The sequence below is a fragment of the Nicotiana sylvestris genome, chromosome 3 (genome assembly GCF_000393655.2).
Source record: "Nicotiana sylvestris chromosome 3, ASM39365v2, whole genome shotgun sequence".
NCBI lineage: Eukaryota > Viridiplantae > Streptophyta > Magnoliopsida > Solanales > Solanaceae > Nicotiana > Nicotiana sylvestris.
Window position 1 is genome coordinate 9,580,207 of NC_091059.1, and position 20,476 is coordinate 9,600,682.

The 20,476-nt window shown below is 40.6% G+C and overlaps 1 protein-coding gene across 1 annotated transcript; it reads left to right on the forward strand.

Annotated features, from left to right (window-relative positions):
• Nucleotides 1-13,501: 13,501 nt before the first annotated feature.
• Nucleotides 13,502-16,108, forward strand: LOC138887025 (uncharacterized). Its single transcript, XM_070168735.1, has 3 exons — nucleotides 13,502-14,078; nucleotides 14,127-14,792; nucleotides 14,889-16,108. The coding sequence occupies exons 1-3, from the start codon at nucleotides 13,502-13,504 to the stop codon at nucleotides 16,106-16,108; spliced, it is 2,463 nt and encodes an 820-aa protein (XP_070024836.1).
• Nucleotides 16,109-20,476: the final 4,368 nt, after the last annotated feature.

A 20,476-nucleotide genomic window follows, 5' to 3' on the forward strand; every position in this document is an offset into this window, starting at 1 on the left:
TTGTTGAAAAGCCCTAGGTCTTTAGGCCTGAAATTGTTTGTTTGAGTACTTGACTCGACTGAAAACTTTGTTTTGGACTTTCTTTTCTTTATGTGACTTATCTGATTTTTACTATCTTTCAACTCGACTATGGATGAAACCCTAACTTTTCAAAAGGTTTCCTCACCTCCTGTTGTGAGACCTTTGCATGTTTCTGATACTCTATTTTCTTCACTATTGATTCAATGTGACTTGACCTACATGATTACTATGCTTCGAATGTTTGCTTTACTACTGAACCCTGGCTTATTTCTGCCACTACTGCATGCTTGTGATTATTTCTTTTGCCAATGTTCTTGGCCTCGCATGTCTGATGTCTTCTGTTCGCATTGTTTATATACTAAAGTACAGAAGCATGTTTCTTCTTTGACTGACCCTAATCGTGTGACTGATTTCAAAACTTTTCTTTTATGAACCCTAATTTCACTCGCCTGTTTAGAATTGATTATTTCTTTTCCCTTTACTGTGGTATTTTACCTTACTGAATCTTTTTCTAAAATAAGCATATTTATGTACTTAGACTTGATTACTTACTTAATGCTTGTACTACTCCTTTTATGGCAATAATCAGTCTATCTCTAAACTGATCTCTTTCCTTATTTGAATCTATTACTACCCATTCAACAGTGATTCCTTAATTAAAGGGAATCACTTGTATAATTGATTATGACTGTTGATTGTTTCCATATTTGTATTAAAACTTTACTTATTACCTCTCATTCACTCATTTTCAAAAAGCTATAAATACCTTGTACCCCTCTTCTTTCAAACACGAACGAACCACTTGAGTTCAGAACACACACTTCACTCAAAACTCTCTCTCTCTTTTCTCTATTACTACTTGTGTTGCTGCCTTCTCTAGCTGGCTGAAAGCCAAGGCTAGACTGTGGAAATTTGCTTAATTTTCTTTATGCATTTTCTTCTTTACTGGTATGTTGTAATTATTCTTCAACATCAACAACATATTTTTTTTACTATTTCCTTCACTCTTGCCTGTTTCCTGCTTGTGTTTAATCAAGTTTCATTCCTAAAGCATGCTGTAAATCAATGTGTTCTCTTTATGTATGAATTCTGTCAGTCACTTATTATGACTTATGAATCCCAAGCCCCCATATCCTCGATGTGTTTGTATTCTCTGGTTGGTTTGAGGGCATGCCAACATTAGACATTGCTATGCATGACCCAAACCTGACCCTCTCTAGGGTCATATGCTTTATAACCCCTCTATATGTTGTGTTCTCTGGCTGGTTTATGGGCATGCCAGCACCATCTATTGATGTGCATGTCCAAACCTGACCCTTTTCCTAAGGTCATATGCTCCCTGAAATGAATTCCCAAACCCCTCACCCCTTTGTATAAAAAATGTTGATTCTGTGTAGTGTTAGCTTTAGTACTACTGTTTTCAAATTCCCCTTACCCCTTACTATTCTCAACCCAGTTTTAGACAAATATCTGTTTATGCACTTCCACTATACTCTTAGACTTAGGTTTTGCCCCTCTTGTGTGAGCCTTGTCTTGAGACCCATGAGCTCCCTCTGAACTTGGACACATAAGGGCTGGCCCTTCCACACCGCACTTATCTCTATCTAGTTATGAAAACTTGGGTGTAAGAACTGCCCGGGATCCCTTGAGACCCTTAGGGAAATTTGACACACCCAGGTCTGAGAAAGGCTTTGAAACAAATGGTATTTGAGGTGGTTTATTCCATAACTCAGAGAGGAAGTTAGGAATCAGGCTTCCTCTGGTTGTAACTTCTTCTTTTACACTTTTCTGATGTAATTCATTATTTGGTCTGTAATAATTTGTAATAAACATTTGGGGTTGGTTAGTGAAAAGGGCTGGGTAATTGTACATGCTTAACTATTAGAAGGATAGAAAACATGCCTATAGGACTTGTTTTCTATATGATTAACTCAACATTTAGATAATAAGCCTATAGGACTTGGTTTAATGTTTGCATGTTTAACTCTGCATTTAGAGAACCTGTCTATAGGACCTGTTTTAAATTCTGCATTTAGATAAGATGCCTATAGGATTTGTCTTAAATTTTGCATGTTTATTACCACACTTGGACACCATGCTCTTAGGATCTTAATGGTTATAATCCGGCATCATGTCCAACAGGCTAAAATTAGTACCTCTTCATAGAAATCATGCCTATAGTAATCTCAAGTAAATCCTGCCTGCTTCATTTCACATTCAACTAGATATCATGCCTACAAGAATTAAAATCAGCGATAATAGATATCAATGTCTATAGAATCTGAAACCAGTCTAGTCTAAAATTAGTTCAACTCATACTGTTCTGAACTAGTTTTTAAAACAACTCTCTCTCTTCTTATTAATACGGTTTAGAAAGCATGTCTATAGGATCTCAAATCATTTATTTTAGAATTGTTACCACTTTGCCACGTTCTGAATCGGTAATAGATATCATGTTTATAGGATCTCACCCAAACACTTAGGCAAGCCTTAGGTGATAACAACAATAAAAAAATTGAACCCGCCTTTGTTAATAAGTAACTACTACAACCAGCAGGCAGGCCTGATTCGAAATTCTTATCTGAGTTATGTAATAAACTAGTCCGTCTCAACAATTAAAACTCCCCTTGCCTTAGTACTTTAAATTTAGACCCTGACAGTATTTAAGTCATGCTATTTATGTGCTTTGCTTGAGAAGGTATACATGAGCCTTTAAGTTGTTTTCATGTTTCCCCTCTAATATGCAGTCTTATGTGTTTTTGTATGTCGTCTTAGATTTTTCACCTTTTAAAACCTAAAGGTCAGCCTAATATCCCTCCCTTTTAGGAATAGTAGTCCTAAATTTTTCCGGGGCTGAAAGGAATGGGACGAGTAATAGCATGCAATAGTGATCGAGACTAATCCGCGCTTTAATACCTCGATGGGGTGGGAAGGGTAGATATGGATATGATGACCAGTGCGCTAATACCACGTGTATCCCTTCTTTTGAGGAGTGTCATACCGGGTATCGCACTGATGTGATCCATATTATAAATAAACCTAGGATCACACTCCCATTTTCCTTTCCTTTTATATTCCCAAGTATTTGTAAACATGTGACTCCTTTTTCCAAAGTTTGCCTTTAATAATTGTTCTTTCAAACTCTTATGTGTTTAAACTTAACTCCCCTCCTATTTGAGTCTATACTTGTCTATTTGCTAAATTGCACAAATTCACAAAAAACTATCTGGCCGGGAACCACACTAGTGGATCCTAAGGGGTGCCTAACACCTTCCCCTTAGGATAACTTCAAGCCCTTACCCTATCTCTGGTTATCAAACAAACTTAGAAGTGAACCTTATAGGTGTTCTAATGTACCTTAAATCATTAGGTGGTGACTCTTCAAATGCAAATTCCAGCTCCCAAAAAAATGAGTTGTCCCATACCAAATATCATAAACCCGATTTTCGATGCAAAGAGGGAAAAAGGGGCGGGGCGAGGCGACAAGAGGCCATGGGTGGTCAGCCCAGGAACTGCAGAAGTGGCCTCTTTTCCGCAAAAGTGGAGCCGCAAAAGTGGCCCAGCCGCCCCAGGGAATTCCACCGAAGCGGATACTTTTCCACAGATGCGGTGGGCACATGTGCAGCGTAGGACCTCAGATGCAGAAATCACTGAAGGTAGTTACCACATTTATTGCGGGAGTTAGCCATTTTTGGCTCATTTCCACTCAAAGGTTGGGAGATTTTGGAGCTCTTGAGAGAGGATTTTCACAAAGCTTTTAGTGGTACGTAATTCCTATTATATATGAGTTAAATAGTTGGATGTTGGGTAAATTAACATGTAAAGATTAGTGAAAATCACGGAATTTGAGTAAAACCTAGGGTTCTTATAACAACAAGATTTAATCATGAAATTCTTTATGGAATGAAGTAAAAATCATATATTCTTGATCCTTAGGTCTTGGATAACACCCTCCTTCGAAAATTTCTGGAATCCGGCACGTGGGTCCGGGATTGAATTTTAGGATCCTTGCCTTTGGGGTTGGCTAATCACTTTAATTGCTAGAATATGAACTACTAAACCTATAATAATGGACTTTTACACTATTTGAATAGTTTCGGATTTTGCTGCTCCAGTTTGAGAGTTTGAACACATTCTTGAGTTGGAAGGAGGCTCGAAACAAGGTAAGTCTCTTTTCTAACCTTGTAAGGGAGAAGTTTTCCCATAATTAATCTCATATATATATATATATATATATATATATATATATATATATATATATATATATATATATTAATTGTGGGGTCTGCGTACGCACGAAGTGACGAGAGTTCTAGACTTACACCATGCTTTGTGTGTACCGTTGTTTGAATATAATTGCTACTTTGCGTTGATTGGGATTAAGTTGAAGATATTATGATATCAAGTTTCCAAGTAAATATTTATTTTGATAAGAATTGAGGAAAACATTAAGTTATTTTTATACTTAATCAAGTATATTCCGCAAGCGGGGTGATTGTTTCCACTATTCTTATGGGAGCGGGCCGTTCGCCTTGGCAGAATAGTAAATGTATATACGATTCTGGCTGTTCAATCCTTGGCGGTGCACAGTTTACTTTTATGTTGGATTGGGCTGAACGTCCTCGGTGGTATTTGTGTGTGATAATAGAACCGGAACCTTTATAATTAGTATGATTTATTGCTTGAAACATCTCTTCTTCTTTTTTTTAACGAGGAAAGTGTCTAGTCTTATTAATTGGATGAAAGGATTTTTTTCCAATAATTATTCTTGTTTGAGCTTGTTGTTATCTACATATCTTGTAAATTAAATATATTGAACGTCATATTATTATATTTGCTGGCCCTAGTAAGTGTCGGAGTCGATCCCTCGTCACTACTTCTGCGAGGTTAGGCGAGATACTTACTGGGTACATATTTCTATGTACTCATGCTATACTTCTGTACTTGATTGTACAAGCTTTGAGGCAAGTGCATCTGGCCATCAGTCCGGCGCATAGAGTGACTCCTCAGCTCGAGATTTTCCGGTGAGCTGCCCTTTTGAGCCGATCTGCAATAGCTGGAGTCTCTCTTTTGTCTTTATGTTCCCGTCTATCTCTTTTCCACACAATAGGATATTATGATTTTATATATTCTACTAGTTTGCCCACACACTTGTGACACTAGGTCTTGACACACACATTAGTAGACTTATGATGTTTTGGCTTGTCTTCATGATTGAGATTCGCATTTATCATTTCCATTTAAATATGCTTAAAGTTCTAAACTGTAAATTTCTTAAATCTATAATGGAAGTCATCACGTACTAACTACACAAATGAGAATTTATTAATCGATTAATGTTGGCTTGCCTAACATTGGTGTTGGGCGCCATCACGGCCTAATATGGGATTTGGATCGTGACAGTAAATAATAACACCGACAAGATAGAAAAAATCGAAACAAACGAAACAACAGCTAGATAAAAAAAAATAGAAGCGATCCTTTATTAGTTGGTGAATATTGGAAATGTGAATTTTCTGTTTACACACTCTAGAGTTTATCAAAATAATTTCCAGAATATTATACTCATGAACTTGCTAATATAGTTGCATTTATTTTGGAGGTTGACAAACTATAAAGCAGGAGCATAGGCTACCACTCCCTTGTGAACTACAACTGCATTTTTGGGGCATTTCACTTGCTGGATATCTTTTTATGGCTTCTAAACCGCAACTGAAATTGCCACACTTATCGGTCACTTGGAAGCTCGTTGGACATAGTTTTGGTGGTTGCCCTGAATTTATAAGACCAAACCAATGAAAAAATAAATTAGCCTTTATATCATGCAATTAAAAAAGAAGAAGAACAATCCAGTGCACAAAGTATCTTGCGTTTACATAGGGTCCGGGGGAAAGGCTGCACATAGCAGCCTACCCTAATACAAGTATCAGTGGCAAATTTCACGGCTCGAACCCGTGACCAGGTTCGAACTCGTAACCCATAGGTCTGTTTACCCTAAAAAAAGGTACAACTGATTGAGTACAAAGTAGGCAATGGAATTATTTTCTCGGATAAATTTAATTCACGTATTTATAAACTACGTTGAAAATCCAATTGTACCCTTTTCGAGGGTAAACAAGGTCACACGGAGACAATGGAATTAAAATTTGTGCAGAATCAAATCAAAATGATTAATGCTAAGAAGTAACGAAATTCATACCAAGAGAAGGAGCTGAGAAGCTCAACAGAAGAGCAATTGAGAGTAGGAACAAAATACTGAAATTCTTCATTATTTATTGGAATTGATTCACACTTTCTGTATGATTATCGTTGAAAGTTGTTATGAACTACTTTGTACTGTATCAACTGATCTTTTATAGTGTCAAAAACAGAATATATGGTTACTGTAATAGATAAAAAAAATTAATGCATAAGGTAACAAATTTATTAGTTGGGTAATGGGCTATATTTTTGTTACAAAAGTTTTGGAAATTGAGATAATTGATAGAGGATCTACAAAACAATTTCTACCTTATAAAGAAATATGGTAAGCTAACATATCATATTTCCTTATAAGTTAGTAACTATTTGTAGATTCCCTATCACTTATCTCAATCTCCAAAACTTTTGTAACAGAAATTTATTCCAACACCCAACTGATAAAATATTTGTTACCTTATACATTATTCCTTTTATCTATAAAAATAATCTTATATTCTACTTTTGGCATGATAAATTTGTTTCCTTACACATTATCCCTTTTATCTATAAAAATACATCTTATTTTCTCTTTTGACACTGTAAAAGATAAGCTGATTGAGCACAAAGCAGTTCATAATAACTTTAATTAATTTCAATAACAACCATACCGAAAGTGTGAATGAATTCCAATAATTACTCTAGTAGACTTAGGAAATAAATTATATCATTGAACTAGGGTCGGCTGGGGATTAAAAGAAATGTATATCATTGGACTAATTTCTTGTGATTGCAAATTCTTACCTACAAGTGTCTTGCATGTAAATTTTTATTGCTTAATTATGGATAAGGACAAAACTTGGGAGCTGAGGGAGAAGTTGGAGGCTATGGAGGCATGGATGAGTAGTGTTATGTCGCAAATGATACACTAGAGGACACAATGGGGATTGGTGGTGGAAAGGAGAAGTCCAAGGAAGGGTAGAAGCCAAGAAAGCAACATACTTGAAGCTGTTGGAGAGCAAACGATGAGGAAGAGAAGAGGACAAATAGGGAGTAGTACAAGAGGGCCAAGAAATAGGCAAAGTTAGCACTTTCGTCAGCTAATACGTTAATATTTGGACGTTTGTACGAAGAACTTAGTGAAAAGGATGGAGACAAGAAGATGTAGAGGCTAGCTAAGATGAGAGAAAGGAAGACCAGTCACCTGCATTAGGTGAAGTGCATCAAAGACGAGGTTGGTTGTAACGACTCGATCGGTTATTTTGTGTATTTAAGCCATGTTTCCCCTCTTGATGCTTCACATATGTGTATTTGTGATTTGTTGGCTTGCGATGTTGGTTAGTTTCGTTTCGGGGAGGCTTTGGGTTGATTTGGATCTTTTGGTTCTTGGTTTAGAAGCCGAAGTTGAAAATGTTTGTCAAAGTTTGACTTTTGTGAAAACGATCCCCGAACAACATTTTGATGGTTCCGATATGTTCGTATCGTGATTTTTAACTTTGGTGTACGCCTAAAATTGAATTCGGAGGTCCCTAAGTTAATTTCACTTGTTTCACCAAAAATTTGCAAATTGAGGTTTAGAAATTTCCCTAAATTTGATCGTAAGTTGACTTTATGGCTATTGGGTATGGAATTTTATTTTGGGACTTGGAATAGGTTCGCTTTGCTATTTGAAACTTCTCTGCAAAATTTGGTGTTGTTTGGAGTTAGTTTGATAGGATTCAGACGCTTGGCTACAATTCTAGAGGTTCTTGAGTTTTCTTTTGAAATTCATCCGTTTTGGTATCCGATTCGTGATTTCAAATGTTTATTTTGTTATTTTGATCGCACAAGAGAGTTCATATAATATTTTTAGACTTGTGTGGATGTTTGGTTTAGAGCCCCGAGGACTCAGGTGACTTTCAGATGTGTTTCGTAATGGTTTGAACTCATTTTTTGGTTGCTGGTGTACTGGTGCTGTAGCTATCGCAATTGCAAAGTAAACAATTTAGGATGGTATCGCAATTTTGATTCCCCACTCGTTGCAAAGAGTAGGCGCATCTGGTAGAATCGCATTTGCGATGGGAGAAGGCTTCACAATTGCGAAGCCATTATCACATTTGTGATTTCCCCATAGAGTGTTAGGAGCCGCAATTGTGAGTCTTTCTTTGAGTTTGCGAGGTTTCTCAATTGCAAACCCAGTGTCGCAGTTGCGATATCTGCAATTGAACAAAGGTCTGGAAAGTTAGGATGTTATCTCATTTTAAAATCCTAGACTTGGTAGGAGGCGATTTGGAGTGGGGATTTTCAGTTATAATCATTGGGTAAGTAGTTTTAATAAATTTTCAACTATATTTCATAATTATATATGAGAATTAACATCAAATTTTTGGGAATCAAAGAGAAATTTTGGTGATTTTTCTCTAAGTTTTGAAAAATAAAAATTTAGAATTTGATAGTGGAATTGGATTTGGATTAGAAAATCAAACACACATATATAGACTCGTGGGGTTATGGGTAGACAAGATCTACCTTTGGACTCGGGTTTTGACCGAGCGAGCCCAGGGTTGACTTTTGGCGAATTGTATAAAGATCGTATCTTTATTAATCGTAATTGGTTTATCTTGCATTATTTGATGTTATTAAGTCGGGTTTGGTTAGATTTGAGCTCTGCAGAGCCGACTTTTAAAGGAAAAGCTATTTTTGAATGGTTATTTGGTCTAGTTAAGATAAGTATCTTGCCTAACTTTGTGTGGGGGAATTACCTCTTAGGATTTGGGTTGATTCTACTATTTATATTATGCGAAAAATGTGTACACGAGGTGACGAGTGTTTACATAGGTGTATATGTGATATTTGATCAGTTTAGACTCTTAGGTTACTCATAAGCACTTAATTGACGTTATTATCATCTATTCTACCTTTTATTGTAAATTTTATTCTTACATGCCATAAATTGATGTTGTCATTACATGTCCTAGTTTTTATCGTCAAAGTTACTCTCAAATACATTATTTGTAATTGTTGTTACATTCTATTTTTTTCATTATTGAGTTATTCTCATGCATTAGACTTAGTTACTATTTCATGCTATCTCTTTCATTGTTAAGCTTATGTTTTGAACTTTAAATTGGAAGTTGCCATTCCGTGAGAAATACCTAAAGTTTGGGTTATTAAATTGTTGTTGTGAAATCCACTATCATATTGATGTTGAAGTGGTTGACTATTGATACATTTTTCCAAGTTGAGTGGTTGACTATTGAGATTCTTGCATATATTATAGTTGAGTCGCGTGTTATGTGTTATGGTAATATTGACAGTGTTGATTTTAGCAACGTTGTGGTATATGGGCATATATAGTGTGAGTTGATTATTGTGTTTTGATATTGATGCACATGTGGCGGTATAAGGAGAGGGGTTGATGTGCATGCGGCGAGATAAGATGGGATTAATACGCATGTTGTTAGTAAGGAAATTACTTGAAGCCACGCAAATGAGATAAGGGGGCTAAAGAGCGTGTAGCTATTTCGGAAAAAAAGATTTTTAAAATATAAATGCAAGGCTCACACGGCGATATATAGAAAAATTATTGTGATGAACCGATAGGTCATTTTGAGATTTAGTGTCACTGCCCAAAATCCGACCCGTCGTGATGACGCCTATCGTGAAACTAGGCCAGCCTCAACTTGATAACCCAACACCGCAATAGTATTCTTTTTAAACAATAAACACAGAAGCGACAATTCATTAAGAAATATTTTTGAAAACAAAATAAAAATTCAAATTTCGATATAATTGCCCAAAATTGGGGTGTCACTGAGTCCATGAGCGTCTAGAGGAGAACATAGTCTATTACAATGTTTAAAGAAACAAGCTGAAATACATCCAGATATAAAGAAGAAGAATCAAGCCCTGCGAATGCCGTGCAGATACCTCGATAGTCTCCTAAGCTTGAAACCTCGATCAGCGATTGCCACTGAGACCAAAAGTGCCTTGATCTGCACACAAGGTGCAGAGGGTAATGTGAGTACACCAACTCAGTAAGTAATGAGTCCAAACTATGGACTAAAAGGTAGTAACGAACTCAACCTCAACAGATGTAATAGAGATAACGTACAGAAACATAGGCATGCTTTCAATTGAATAGACAACTTAAAGCAATAAGGTAATTACATATCTAAACAATTTAAGATATATAACTCAACTACCTCTACATGCCAATGCACCGACTGTATAAAATGCACAATATACTCCCACTTTCAAGTGTTCAATCACTCGGTACTGAATATGGACATCCGGCCCAGGGAAATCCATCCTAGAACATATACAACACTGACTGTAAGTCACTTAGTACCTATGTAACGACCCGACCCGTCGTCACGTGAGTTACCGCCCCGTTTTCCACGTTTTATGCTTCTATATGTTTCATTATTTGTGTTTGGAGAATTTGAAGTAATTCGGATAGAGTTCGATTAGAAATGAGACAATTAGTCTCTTTATGAGAAGGTTAGTTTGGAAAAGTCAACCGAATGTTGAATTATGAGTTAGAGGGCTCGGAATGGATTTCCAATGATTCGACTAGTTTCGGGTGATGATTTATGATTTAGGAGCGCAATCGGAATTGAATTTGGAGGTCCGGTGTAGAATTAGGCTTGAATTGGCTAAGTTTGAATTTTGGCAAATTCCGGTTGATAGGTGAGATTTTGATCCGAGGGTCAGAATGGAATTCCTATAGCTGTAGTAGCTCCATTAGGTGATTTTGTATGTGCGTGCAAAATTTCAGTTGATTCGGAGGTGTTTAGGTCGGGTTTTTGATCAAATGCAACTTTCAGAAGTTTTAGTTTGACTTAGGCTTGAATCTGTGGTAATTTGATGGTTTTGATGTTTATGATAGTGTTTTTAAGCTTCAAGCAAGTTTGAATGAAGTAATAGAGCGTATATGTGCTTTTGGTTGAGGTCCCGAGGGCCTCGGGGTGATTTTGGATGGCTAACGGGGATTTTTGAGTTGAAAAATGCAGCAGAAAAATTGCAGAGAACTTTTGTTCTATGCGATCGCATAGGTATCATTGCGATCGCATAGAAGGTTTGGCAGGGGGCTCATCTTTGCTCTATGCGATCGCGTAAAGGGCTGTGCGATCGCATAGACTTGGGATATTGACCTGTGCGTTCGCATAAGGAGGAGTGCGATCGCGTAGTGTATTTGGGGCTGGGGTCCCTGGCAGAGGATTGTGCTATGCGATCGCATGGGGGAGAGTGCGATCACATAATAGGAAATTGGGGGGCCTGGACTTTGGCCTATCAGATCGCAATGGGGAGAGTGCGATCGCATAAGAGGAATTTATGGGGTCTGGAATTTGGCCTATGCGATCGCAATGGGTTGGATGCGATCGCATAGAGGAATATCTGGGCGGACAGAATGTTTTAAGGGTTAGTTCATCCCGCGACCCACTTAATATTTCCACCATTTTTACTCCACCAAGCGAGCGTTTTGAGAGATTTGAAGAGGGTTTTCAACGTGTATTGATTGGAGGTAAGTTTCTTGACTTAGAAACACCATTTTTATGAAGAATCAACCCTCAAATCCATGAAAATAAGTTGAAATTGTGAAGAACTAGGGCTTGATTTTTGAAAATGAATTTTGGGGATTTGAAAGCCCATTTGAACTCCGTTTTGGCAAACTTAATATGTACGGACTCGTGGTGAGACGAGGAATCCGTTGATGTGATTTTCAGAATTTTTCGAGAAGTGGGCCCGGGGCTCGAGTTTTACCAACTTTGTGAATTTTAGTACTTTTTGAGTATTTTTGATTGGGTTATATTTCTTTAGCCCATATTTATGTATTCGTTGTGATTTTGACTAGATTCGACGCGCGAGGAGGTCGATACAAGAGGAAAAGGCATTGCGGACCAATCTACGGCTGGCTAGAGGTGAGTAGTTTGTATAGATGATGGCCTGAGGGTTTGAAACCCCGGTTTATCACATTGTGACGCTATATTAGGGTGTGACTCGCACCCCATGGAAGGTGCGGGATCGTATATGATTGGGGATTGTGACTTGGTCCATCCCGAGTGCTAACTATAATATATTAGCGGCTGATACGCACATTGTATTGTTGAAACTTAGGCTTATTGCCATATCTGGGGCCTTGTACCGATTTGTAGCATTCGTCTAGGATGGATATTATTGTGATAGCATGATTTGAATAATCATTGATCTCAGTCCTGTGTTCAATCACTGTTATGAAATGCTAAGTCAGTTTTCCTGAAATTAAAGAGACTAAATTATATCCTTCTTAATAATTGGAAACTGGGAAATTAATTGAATATATTATGTGACTCATATGCATACTGTGGACTGAGTTTGGATCGGGCTGCACGCCACAGTAATGATATGATGATATTGCACTTGGGCTGTAGGAGCCCCTCCGGACTCTGTACACACCCCCAGTGAGTGCCGTCGACGTTAAACGGATCGGGCTGTACGCTGCAGCGGTTCATGTGCATTGCATTGCATTGTTGCATTATACTTATCTGATATACTTGATATTGTTTTGCTGTTGGTTCGTAGTTAAAGTGTCGGACTGTTAGTTTTAGCTTTACTTTATGGCATTTCGTGGATTTCATGCCTTCAGACATTTTATATGCTTATTACTCACTGAGTGGTAGTACTCATCCCTACTCCCTGCACCTTGTGTGAAGATTCAAGTGCACCAGAGGCTTAGCTGAGCAGTCATTGTCTCCAGAGATTTATCAGAGTTGTTGAGGTAGCTGCTTGACGTTCGCAGGACCTGACTACTCTTCCTATTTCAGTTGTTTATATATATACATTTCCAGACTTGTGTATTTTCGTTCAGATATTATTATCCAGTTTGTTTTAGAGGCTCTAGACTCGTGACCCCAGATCTTATGGGAGTGTTTATTTAGATTTCGTATTCCTCCATATTATTTTATTATAAATATTGGATTATTATTCTAAGGCTATTACATTTGTCCTAAATTGTCGGTTTTGAGATTTATCGTTAAACCGAGAGCGATTGTTGGTCAGGCTTGCCTAGTTTTAGGGTTGGGTGCCATCATGACCGGGTTTGGGTCCTGACAAGTTGGTATCAGAGCCTAGGTTACTAGGCCTCGCGAGTCATGAGCCGGTTTAGTAGAGTCTCGCGGATCGATATGTAGACGTCCGTATCTATCCTTGGGAGGCTACAGAACCGTTAGGAAACACTTCACTTTCTTGAAATTCATATCGTGCGGCTTGTTGCTATGAAAACTAAATTTCTATATTCTATTCTCTCACAGATGGCGAGAACCCGTGCTAACGGACGTGGCGGATGACCACAGTATCACCTGCTAGAGGCCGTGGATGCGGTCGTGGTGCTGGACGAGGCAGACCAGCAGGGGCAACACCTGTAGACCCCCCAGCTGCCCAGGTCCAGGACCAGCCTCCAGCTATAGATGCTCCAGCAGCACCTGTTCAGGCACCGACAATGCCTATCGTGATTCCTAGTCTCCAAGAGGCTTTGGCTCAGATCTTGTCCATCTACACTGGCCTAGCTCAGGCGGTTTCAGCCACTACAGCAGCGGCTACTTCTCAGACCGAGGGTGGTCATTATACCCCTGATGCTCGCACACCTGAGCAGGTTGTTCAGGGCTTACAGACACCTGAGGTAGCTCCAGTTCAGCCAGTTGCACCAGTTGCTCCAGCTGCACCAGTTGCACCAGTTGTTCTAGTTGCGCCAGTCGCACCAGTCGCACCCGCTCGAGCTCATGTGGTTCCCCCTATGCCGGATGATGAGCAGCGTCGTTTGGAGAGGTTCAGTAGACTCCAGCCTCCGACATTCAGTGGTGTTGAGGGCGAGGATGCCCAGGGTTTTCTGGATAAGTGCCAGCGTATGCTTCGTACTGCGGGTATTCTGGAGTCTAGTGGAGTGGCTTTTACTACCTTCTAGTTCACAGGACCTGCATTTACTTGGTGGGAGGAGTTTGAGCGGCGTAGGCCTATTGGGGTAAAAACCCTCACTTGTAAGCAGTTCTCCACGGTATTTTTGGAGAAGTATGTGCCCCAGTCTCACAGGGAGGAGCTGCGTTGTCAGTTCGAGTGGTTGACTCAGGGAGATATGATAGTGACTCAGTATGAGCTGAGGTTTACACAGCTAGCTCAGCATGCTGCTTGGATGATTCTGACAGATCGAGAGAGGATCAGGAGGTTTGTGGATGGGCTCAACTATCCGATCCGCATATTGATGACTAGAGATAGGGCTACAGCAGTTACATTTGAGGAGGTAGTTGATGCGGCTCGTCATATTGAGACGGATCGTCGTCGGGAGCGTGAGGAGAGGGAGGCTAAGAGGCCTCGAGGTTCAGGTAATTTTAGCGGTGCTATGTCTAGGGGACAGTTCCAGCGCAGAAAAGGACATTCCTTCAGACCTCCTCAGTCAGGTCGCACAGAGTCCAGTGGGGCTTCTTCAAATCGTGGTCATCAGGGTCATCAGCAGAGCCAACCTGCACTGAGTGCCCTTCTAGCTCAGAGCTCTGATCCTACTTCTTCAGTCCAGGGTTCATCTGCAGCGAGGGGTTCCTATCAGTCCCCTTCTCCAGCTCCAGGTCGTTGCTACGAGTGCGGTGAGTTGGGTCACATGAGGAGACAGTGTCCTCGGCTCCGAAGTAGATAGTCTCAGCAGAGGGATCAGCCCTCGTCTTCTTCTCCTGTTTCTTCAGCACCCACTCAGTCAGCTAGGGGTGGAGGCCAGGTAGCCAGAGGTCGCCCCAAGGGTGAGGACCGTACTGGCGGTGGTCAGGCTCGATTCTATGCTCTTCCAGATAGGAAGGACGCTAGTGCATCAAATGCTGTCATCACAGGTATTATCTTAGTCTGCCACAGGGATGCTTCTGTCCTATTTGATCCCGGATCTACCTATTCCTATGTATCTTCATATTTTGCTCATTATTTGGGTACGACCCGTGGTTATCTTGCCTTGCCTGTGCACGTATCTACCCCGGTGGGTGATACTATTATTATGGATCATGTATATCGATCCTGTTTGGTGACTATTGGGGGTCTGGAGACCCGAGTTGACTTGTTATTATTGGGCATGGTAGATTTCGATGTGATTCTGGGTATGGATTGGTTATATCCGTACCATGCTATTCTAGACTGTCATGCCAAGACAGTTACGTTGGCTATTCCGGGTATTCCGAGGATCGAGTGGCGAGGTGTGACTGATTTTGTACCCAGCAGGGTGATTTCCTTTCTAAAAGCCCAACGGATGGTTGGGAAGGGCTATTTGTCGTACTTGACTTTCGTGAGAGATGTGGGAGCTGAGGCTCCTAGTCTTGATTCGGTTCCTGTTGTGAGGGATTTCCCTGATGTGTTTCCAGCGGACCTGCCGGGCATGCCGCCGGACAGGGACATTGATTTCGGTATTGATCTGGTGCCGGGCACCCAGCCCATCTCTATTCCTCCCTATCGTATGGCATTAGCGGAGCTAAAGGAATTCAAGGAACAACTTCAGGAACTCCTAGATAAGGGGTTCATTCGCCCGAGTGTGTCACCGTGGGGTGCACTAATCTTATTTGTAAAGAAAAAGGATGGCACAATGAGAATGTGCATTGATTACAGACAACTGAACAAGGCGACAGTGAAGAACAAGTACCCACTACCTTGTATTGAGGATTTGTTTGATCAACTTCAGGGAGCGAGGGTATTCTCTAAGATTGACCTCCGATCAGGCTACCACCAGCTGAAGATTAGGGATTCAGACATTATGAAGACGACTTTCAGGATGAGATATGGGCACTACGAGTTTCTAGTGATGTCCTTCGGGCTGACTAATGCCCCAGCCGCGTTCATGCACTTGATGAATAGTGTATTTTGGCCGTATCTGGATTCTTTTATGATCGTGTTTATTGATGATATTCTGGTATACTCGCGTAGCTAGGAGGAGCACGCACAACACTTGAGGGTGGTATTGCAGAGATTGAGAGAGGAGAAGCTTTATGCAAAGTTTTCCAAATGTGAGTTCTGGCTTAGTACTATGGCTTTTGTGGGACACATGGTGTCCAGTGATGGTATTCAGGTTGACCCAAAGAATATTGATGTGGTGCAGAGTTGGCCCAAACCGTCTTCAGCTACTGAGATTTGGAGTTTCCTCGGCTTGGCGGGTTATTACCGCAGGTTAGTTCAGGGCTTTTCATTTATTCCTTTGCCTTTGACGAAGTTGACGCAGAAGAATGCTCCATTTGTATGGTCGGATGAATGCGAGGAGAGCTTCCAGAAGCTCAAGTCGGCTTTGACCACAACTCCGGTACTAGTATTGCCATCAGCTTCAGGTTCTTACACGGTGTATTGTGACGCTTCGAGAGTTGGGATCGGTTGTGTATTGATGCAGGAGGGTAGAGTTATTGCTTATGCTTCTCTCCAGTTAAAGCCCAATGAGAAGAACTGCCCCATTCATGACTTAGAGTTGGCTGCTATTGTTCATGCCTTGAAGATTTGGAGGCATTATCTATATGGCGTGTCCTGTGAGGTATATACGGACCATCGCAGTCTTCAACACTTGTTTAAGCATAAGGATCTTAATTTGAGACAGCAGAGATGGCTTGAGTTACTCATGGACTATGATATTACCATTATGTATCATCCCGGGAAGTCCAATGTAGTGGACGATGCTTTGAGCCGGAAGACTATTAGTATGGGTAGTTTGGCGTACATTCCAGTTGGGGAGAGGCCCCTTGCAGTTGATGTTCAGGCCTTGGCCAATCAGATGGTAAGGTTAGATATTTCTGAGCCCAGTCGGGTGTTGGCTTGTGTGGTATCCCGATCTTCTTTGTATGACCGCATCAGAGAGCACCAGTATGATGACCCGCATTTGCTTATCCTGAAGGACAGGGTCCAGCATGATGATGCCAGAGATGTGACCATTGGTAATGATGGTGTGTTGCGAATGCAGTGCCGGATTTGCGTGCCCAATATGGATGGGCTCCGGGAGTTGATATTAGAGGAGGCCCATAGCTCATGGTATTGATTCATCCGGGTGCCGCGAAGATGTACCAGGATTTGAGACAGCATTAATGGTGGAGGAGAATGAAAAAGGATATTGTGAATTATGTGGCTCGGTGTCTCAACTGTTAGCAGGTCAAATATGAGCACCAGAGACTCGGTGGTGTACTCCAGCGGATGGATATTCCGGAGTGGAAATGGGAGAATATCACTATGGACTTTGTGAGTGGTCTTCCTCATACCTCGAAGAAGTTTGATTCGATTTGGGTGATTATGGATAGACTGACCAAGTCCGCGCACTTCATTCCAGTATGTACTACCTATTCTTCGGAAAAGTTAGCAGAGATTTTCATCCGGGAGATTGTACGGTTGCATGGGGTCCCGGTTTCCATTGTCTCAAATAGGGGTACTCAGTTGACTTCCCAGTTCTGGAGGAATTTTCATCAGGAGTTGGGCACACAGGTACAGTTAAGCACGACATTTCATCCTCAGACGGACGAACAGTCCGAGCGTACTATCCAGATATTGGAGGACATGTTGCGTGCTTGTGTTATTGATTTTGGAGGTTCTTGGGATGAGTTCTTTCCACTTGCGAAGTTTGCTTATAACAACAGCTATCAGTCCAGCATTCAAATGGCACCGTATGAGGCCTTATATGGGAGATGGTGTAGATCTCCGGTCGGTTGGTTTGAGCCCGGCGAGGCTAAGTTATTAGGGACAGAGTTAGTTCAGGATGCCTTAGAGAAGGTGAAAGTGATCCAGGAGAGACTTCGTACAGCTCAGTCGCGTCAGAAGAGTTATGCGGACCGGAAGGTTCGAGATGTATCTTATGCGGTGGGCGAGAAGGTATTGTTGAAGGTTTCGCCTATGAAAGGCGTTATGAGATTTGGAAAGAAAGGGAAGCTGAGTCCAAGGTTCATTGGACCTTTTGAGATACTTACAAGGATTGGGGAGGTGGCCTATATGCTTTCTTTGCCACCTAGCTTGTCGGGAGTTCACCCGATGTTAGATGTTTCCATGCTCAGGAAGTATGTTGAGGACCCGACTCATGTGTTAGACTTCAGCACGATTCAGCTGGACGAGAATTTGACCTACGATGTGGAGCCAGTGGCTATTTTGGGTCGTCAGGTTCGAAAGTTGAGATCAAAGGACATAGCTTCGGTGAAGGTGCAGTGGAGAGGTCGGCCCATGGAGGAGGCCACTTAGGAGACCGAGCAGGAGATGCGGAGCAGATATCCTCACTTGTTTGAGATTCCAGGTATGTTTCTTGACCCGTTCGAGGACGAGCGTTTGTTTAAGTTGGGGAGGATGTAACGACCCGACCCGTCGTCACGTGAGTTACCGCCCCGTTTTCCCCATTTTATGCTTCTATATGTTTCATTATTTGTGTTTGGAGAATTTGAAGTAATTCGGATAGAGTTTGGTTAGAAATGAGACAATTAGTCTCTTTATGAGAAGTTAGTTTGGAAAAGTCAACCGAATGTTGACTTATGAGTTAGAGGGCTCGGAATGGATTTCCGATGATACGACTAGTTTCGGGTGATGATTTATGACTTAGGAGCGCAATCAGAATTGAATTTGGAGGTCCGGTGTAGAATTAGGCTTGAATTGGCTAAGTTTGAATTTTGGCAAATTCCGGTTGATAGGTGAGATTTTGATCCGAGGGTCAGAATAAAATTCTGAGAGTTGAAGTAGCTCTGTTAGGTGATTTTGGATGTGCGTGCAAAATTTCAGTTGATTCGGAGGTGTTTAGGTCGGGGTTTTGATGAAATGCAAGTTTCGAAAGTTTTAGTTTGACTTAGGCTTGAATCTGTGGTAATTTGATGATTTTGATGTTTATGATAGTGTTTTTAAGCTTCGAGCAAGTTTGAATGAAGTAATAGAGCGTATCTATGCTTTTGGTTGAGGTCCCGAGGGCCTCGGGGTGATTTCGGATGGCTAACGGGGATTTTTGAGTTGAAAAATGCAGCAGAAAAATTGCAGAGAACTTTTGTTCTATGCGATCACATAGGTATCATTGCGATCGCATAGAAGGTTTGGCAGGGGGCTCAGTTTTGCTCTATGCGATCGTGTAAAGGGCTGTGCGATCGCATAGACTTGGGAGATTGACCTGTGCGTTCGCATAAGGAGGAGTGCGATCGCGTAGTGTATTTGGGGCTGGGGTCCCTGGCAGAGGATTGTGCTATGCGATCGCATGGGGGAGAGTGCGATCGCATAAGAGGAAATTGGGGGGCCTGGACTTTGGCCTATGCGATCGCAATGGTGAGAGTGCGATCGCATAAGAGGAATTTATGGGGTCTGGAATTTGGCCTATGCGATCGCAATGGGTTGGATGCGATCTCATAGAGGAATATCTGGGCGGACAGAATGTTTTAAGGGTTAGTTCATCCGCGAATGAATGGGTAATCGGGTTTTGACCAAGCGTGCGTGCTTGGAGTAAACTATGTTGACGTTTTCCAAAATGATCAAAATGAAACTTCTTTCATTTGTGGGTAGATTCTAAAGCTTATTTTGAATCATTTTGTCAATAATTTGCTAGATTTGATTGGTTTGGGAACTTGTTCAAAAGGTAAGGTCGTAGTTAATTAATTGCTTGAGTTGAGGAATGATGTAAGTGTTGGGTCTAACCTTGATTTGAGGTTAAAAAATGTGGAACTACATGTTATGTGAATTATGTGGGAAACTGCGTATATGCGAGGTGACGAGTGTGTATATGCCGTTATGTTACTTGCTTCCATGTTTTTGTTACTTCATGATATATTTTGTTTCATGCCTTAATTGGTACATGCTTATTTTACTTTCATACCATAATTGTTACTGGTCATTTAGTTATATTTGTATTATATTGTCCATCCCTCAATGATTCCATGCTTATTTGCTATTTGTTTCCACTTGTTTTACTTGCGTATTTAAGTTGTCATATGTCTTATTTGTCATATAGTTTTGTAGAATTTGTTGCCTTCTATAATGTAGTTTCACTTGTATTAGTTGTTAATTGGTAGATATCAATGAGTTGGTAAAGTTGAGACAATCAAGTTGTTAGAGATTCTTTGATTATTGTGTGGTTCTTCATTGCCTCGTACATTTACTCTCTTAATGTAGAAATTCTTGCAAATTTTGGTTTTTGAATTGATATTATTGATTGAAATTATTTGGGGAGAGAGTTGCATGCTACAACGGATATTGAAAGGTAATGAATTGAAATGGTTGAATAAAGACGGATTATGATATAGACAGATAATGATATGATGGGAGCACGCTATAACGTACTGTATAAGCTGTCTTTGTTTATGACTGTTGGATTTGC

Coding starts and splice junctions, on each gene's coding strand:
- LOC138887025 (XM_070168735.1), top strand. CDS start 13,502: ATGACCACAGTATCACCTGCTAGAGGCCGTGGATGCGGTCGTGGTGCT. Junction 14,079..14,126: donor GCGTATGCTTCGTACTGCGG/GTATTCTGGAGT, acceptor TCTAGTTCACAG/GACCTGCATTTACTTGGTGG. Junction 14,793..14,888: donor AGGTCGTTGCTACGAGTGCG/GTGAGTTGGGTC, acceptor CTGTTTCTTCAG/CACCCACTCAGTCAGCTAGG.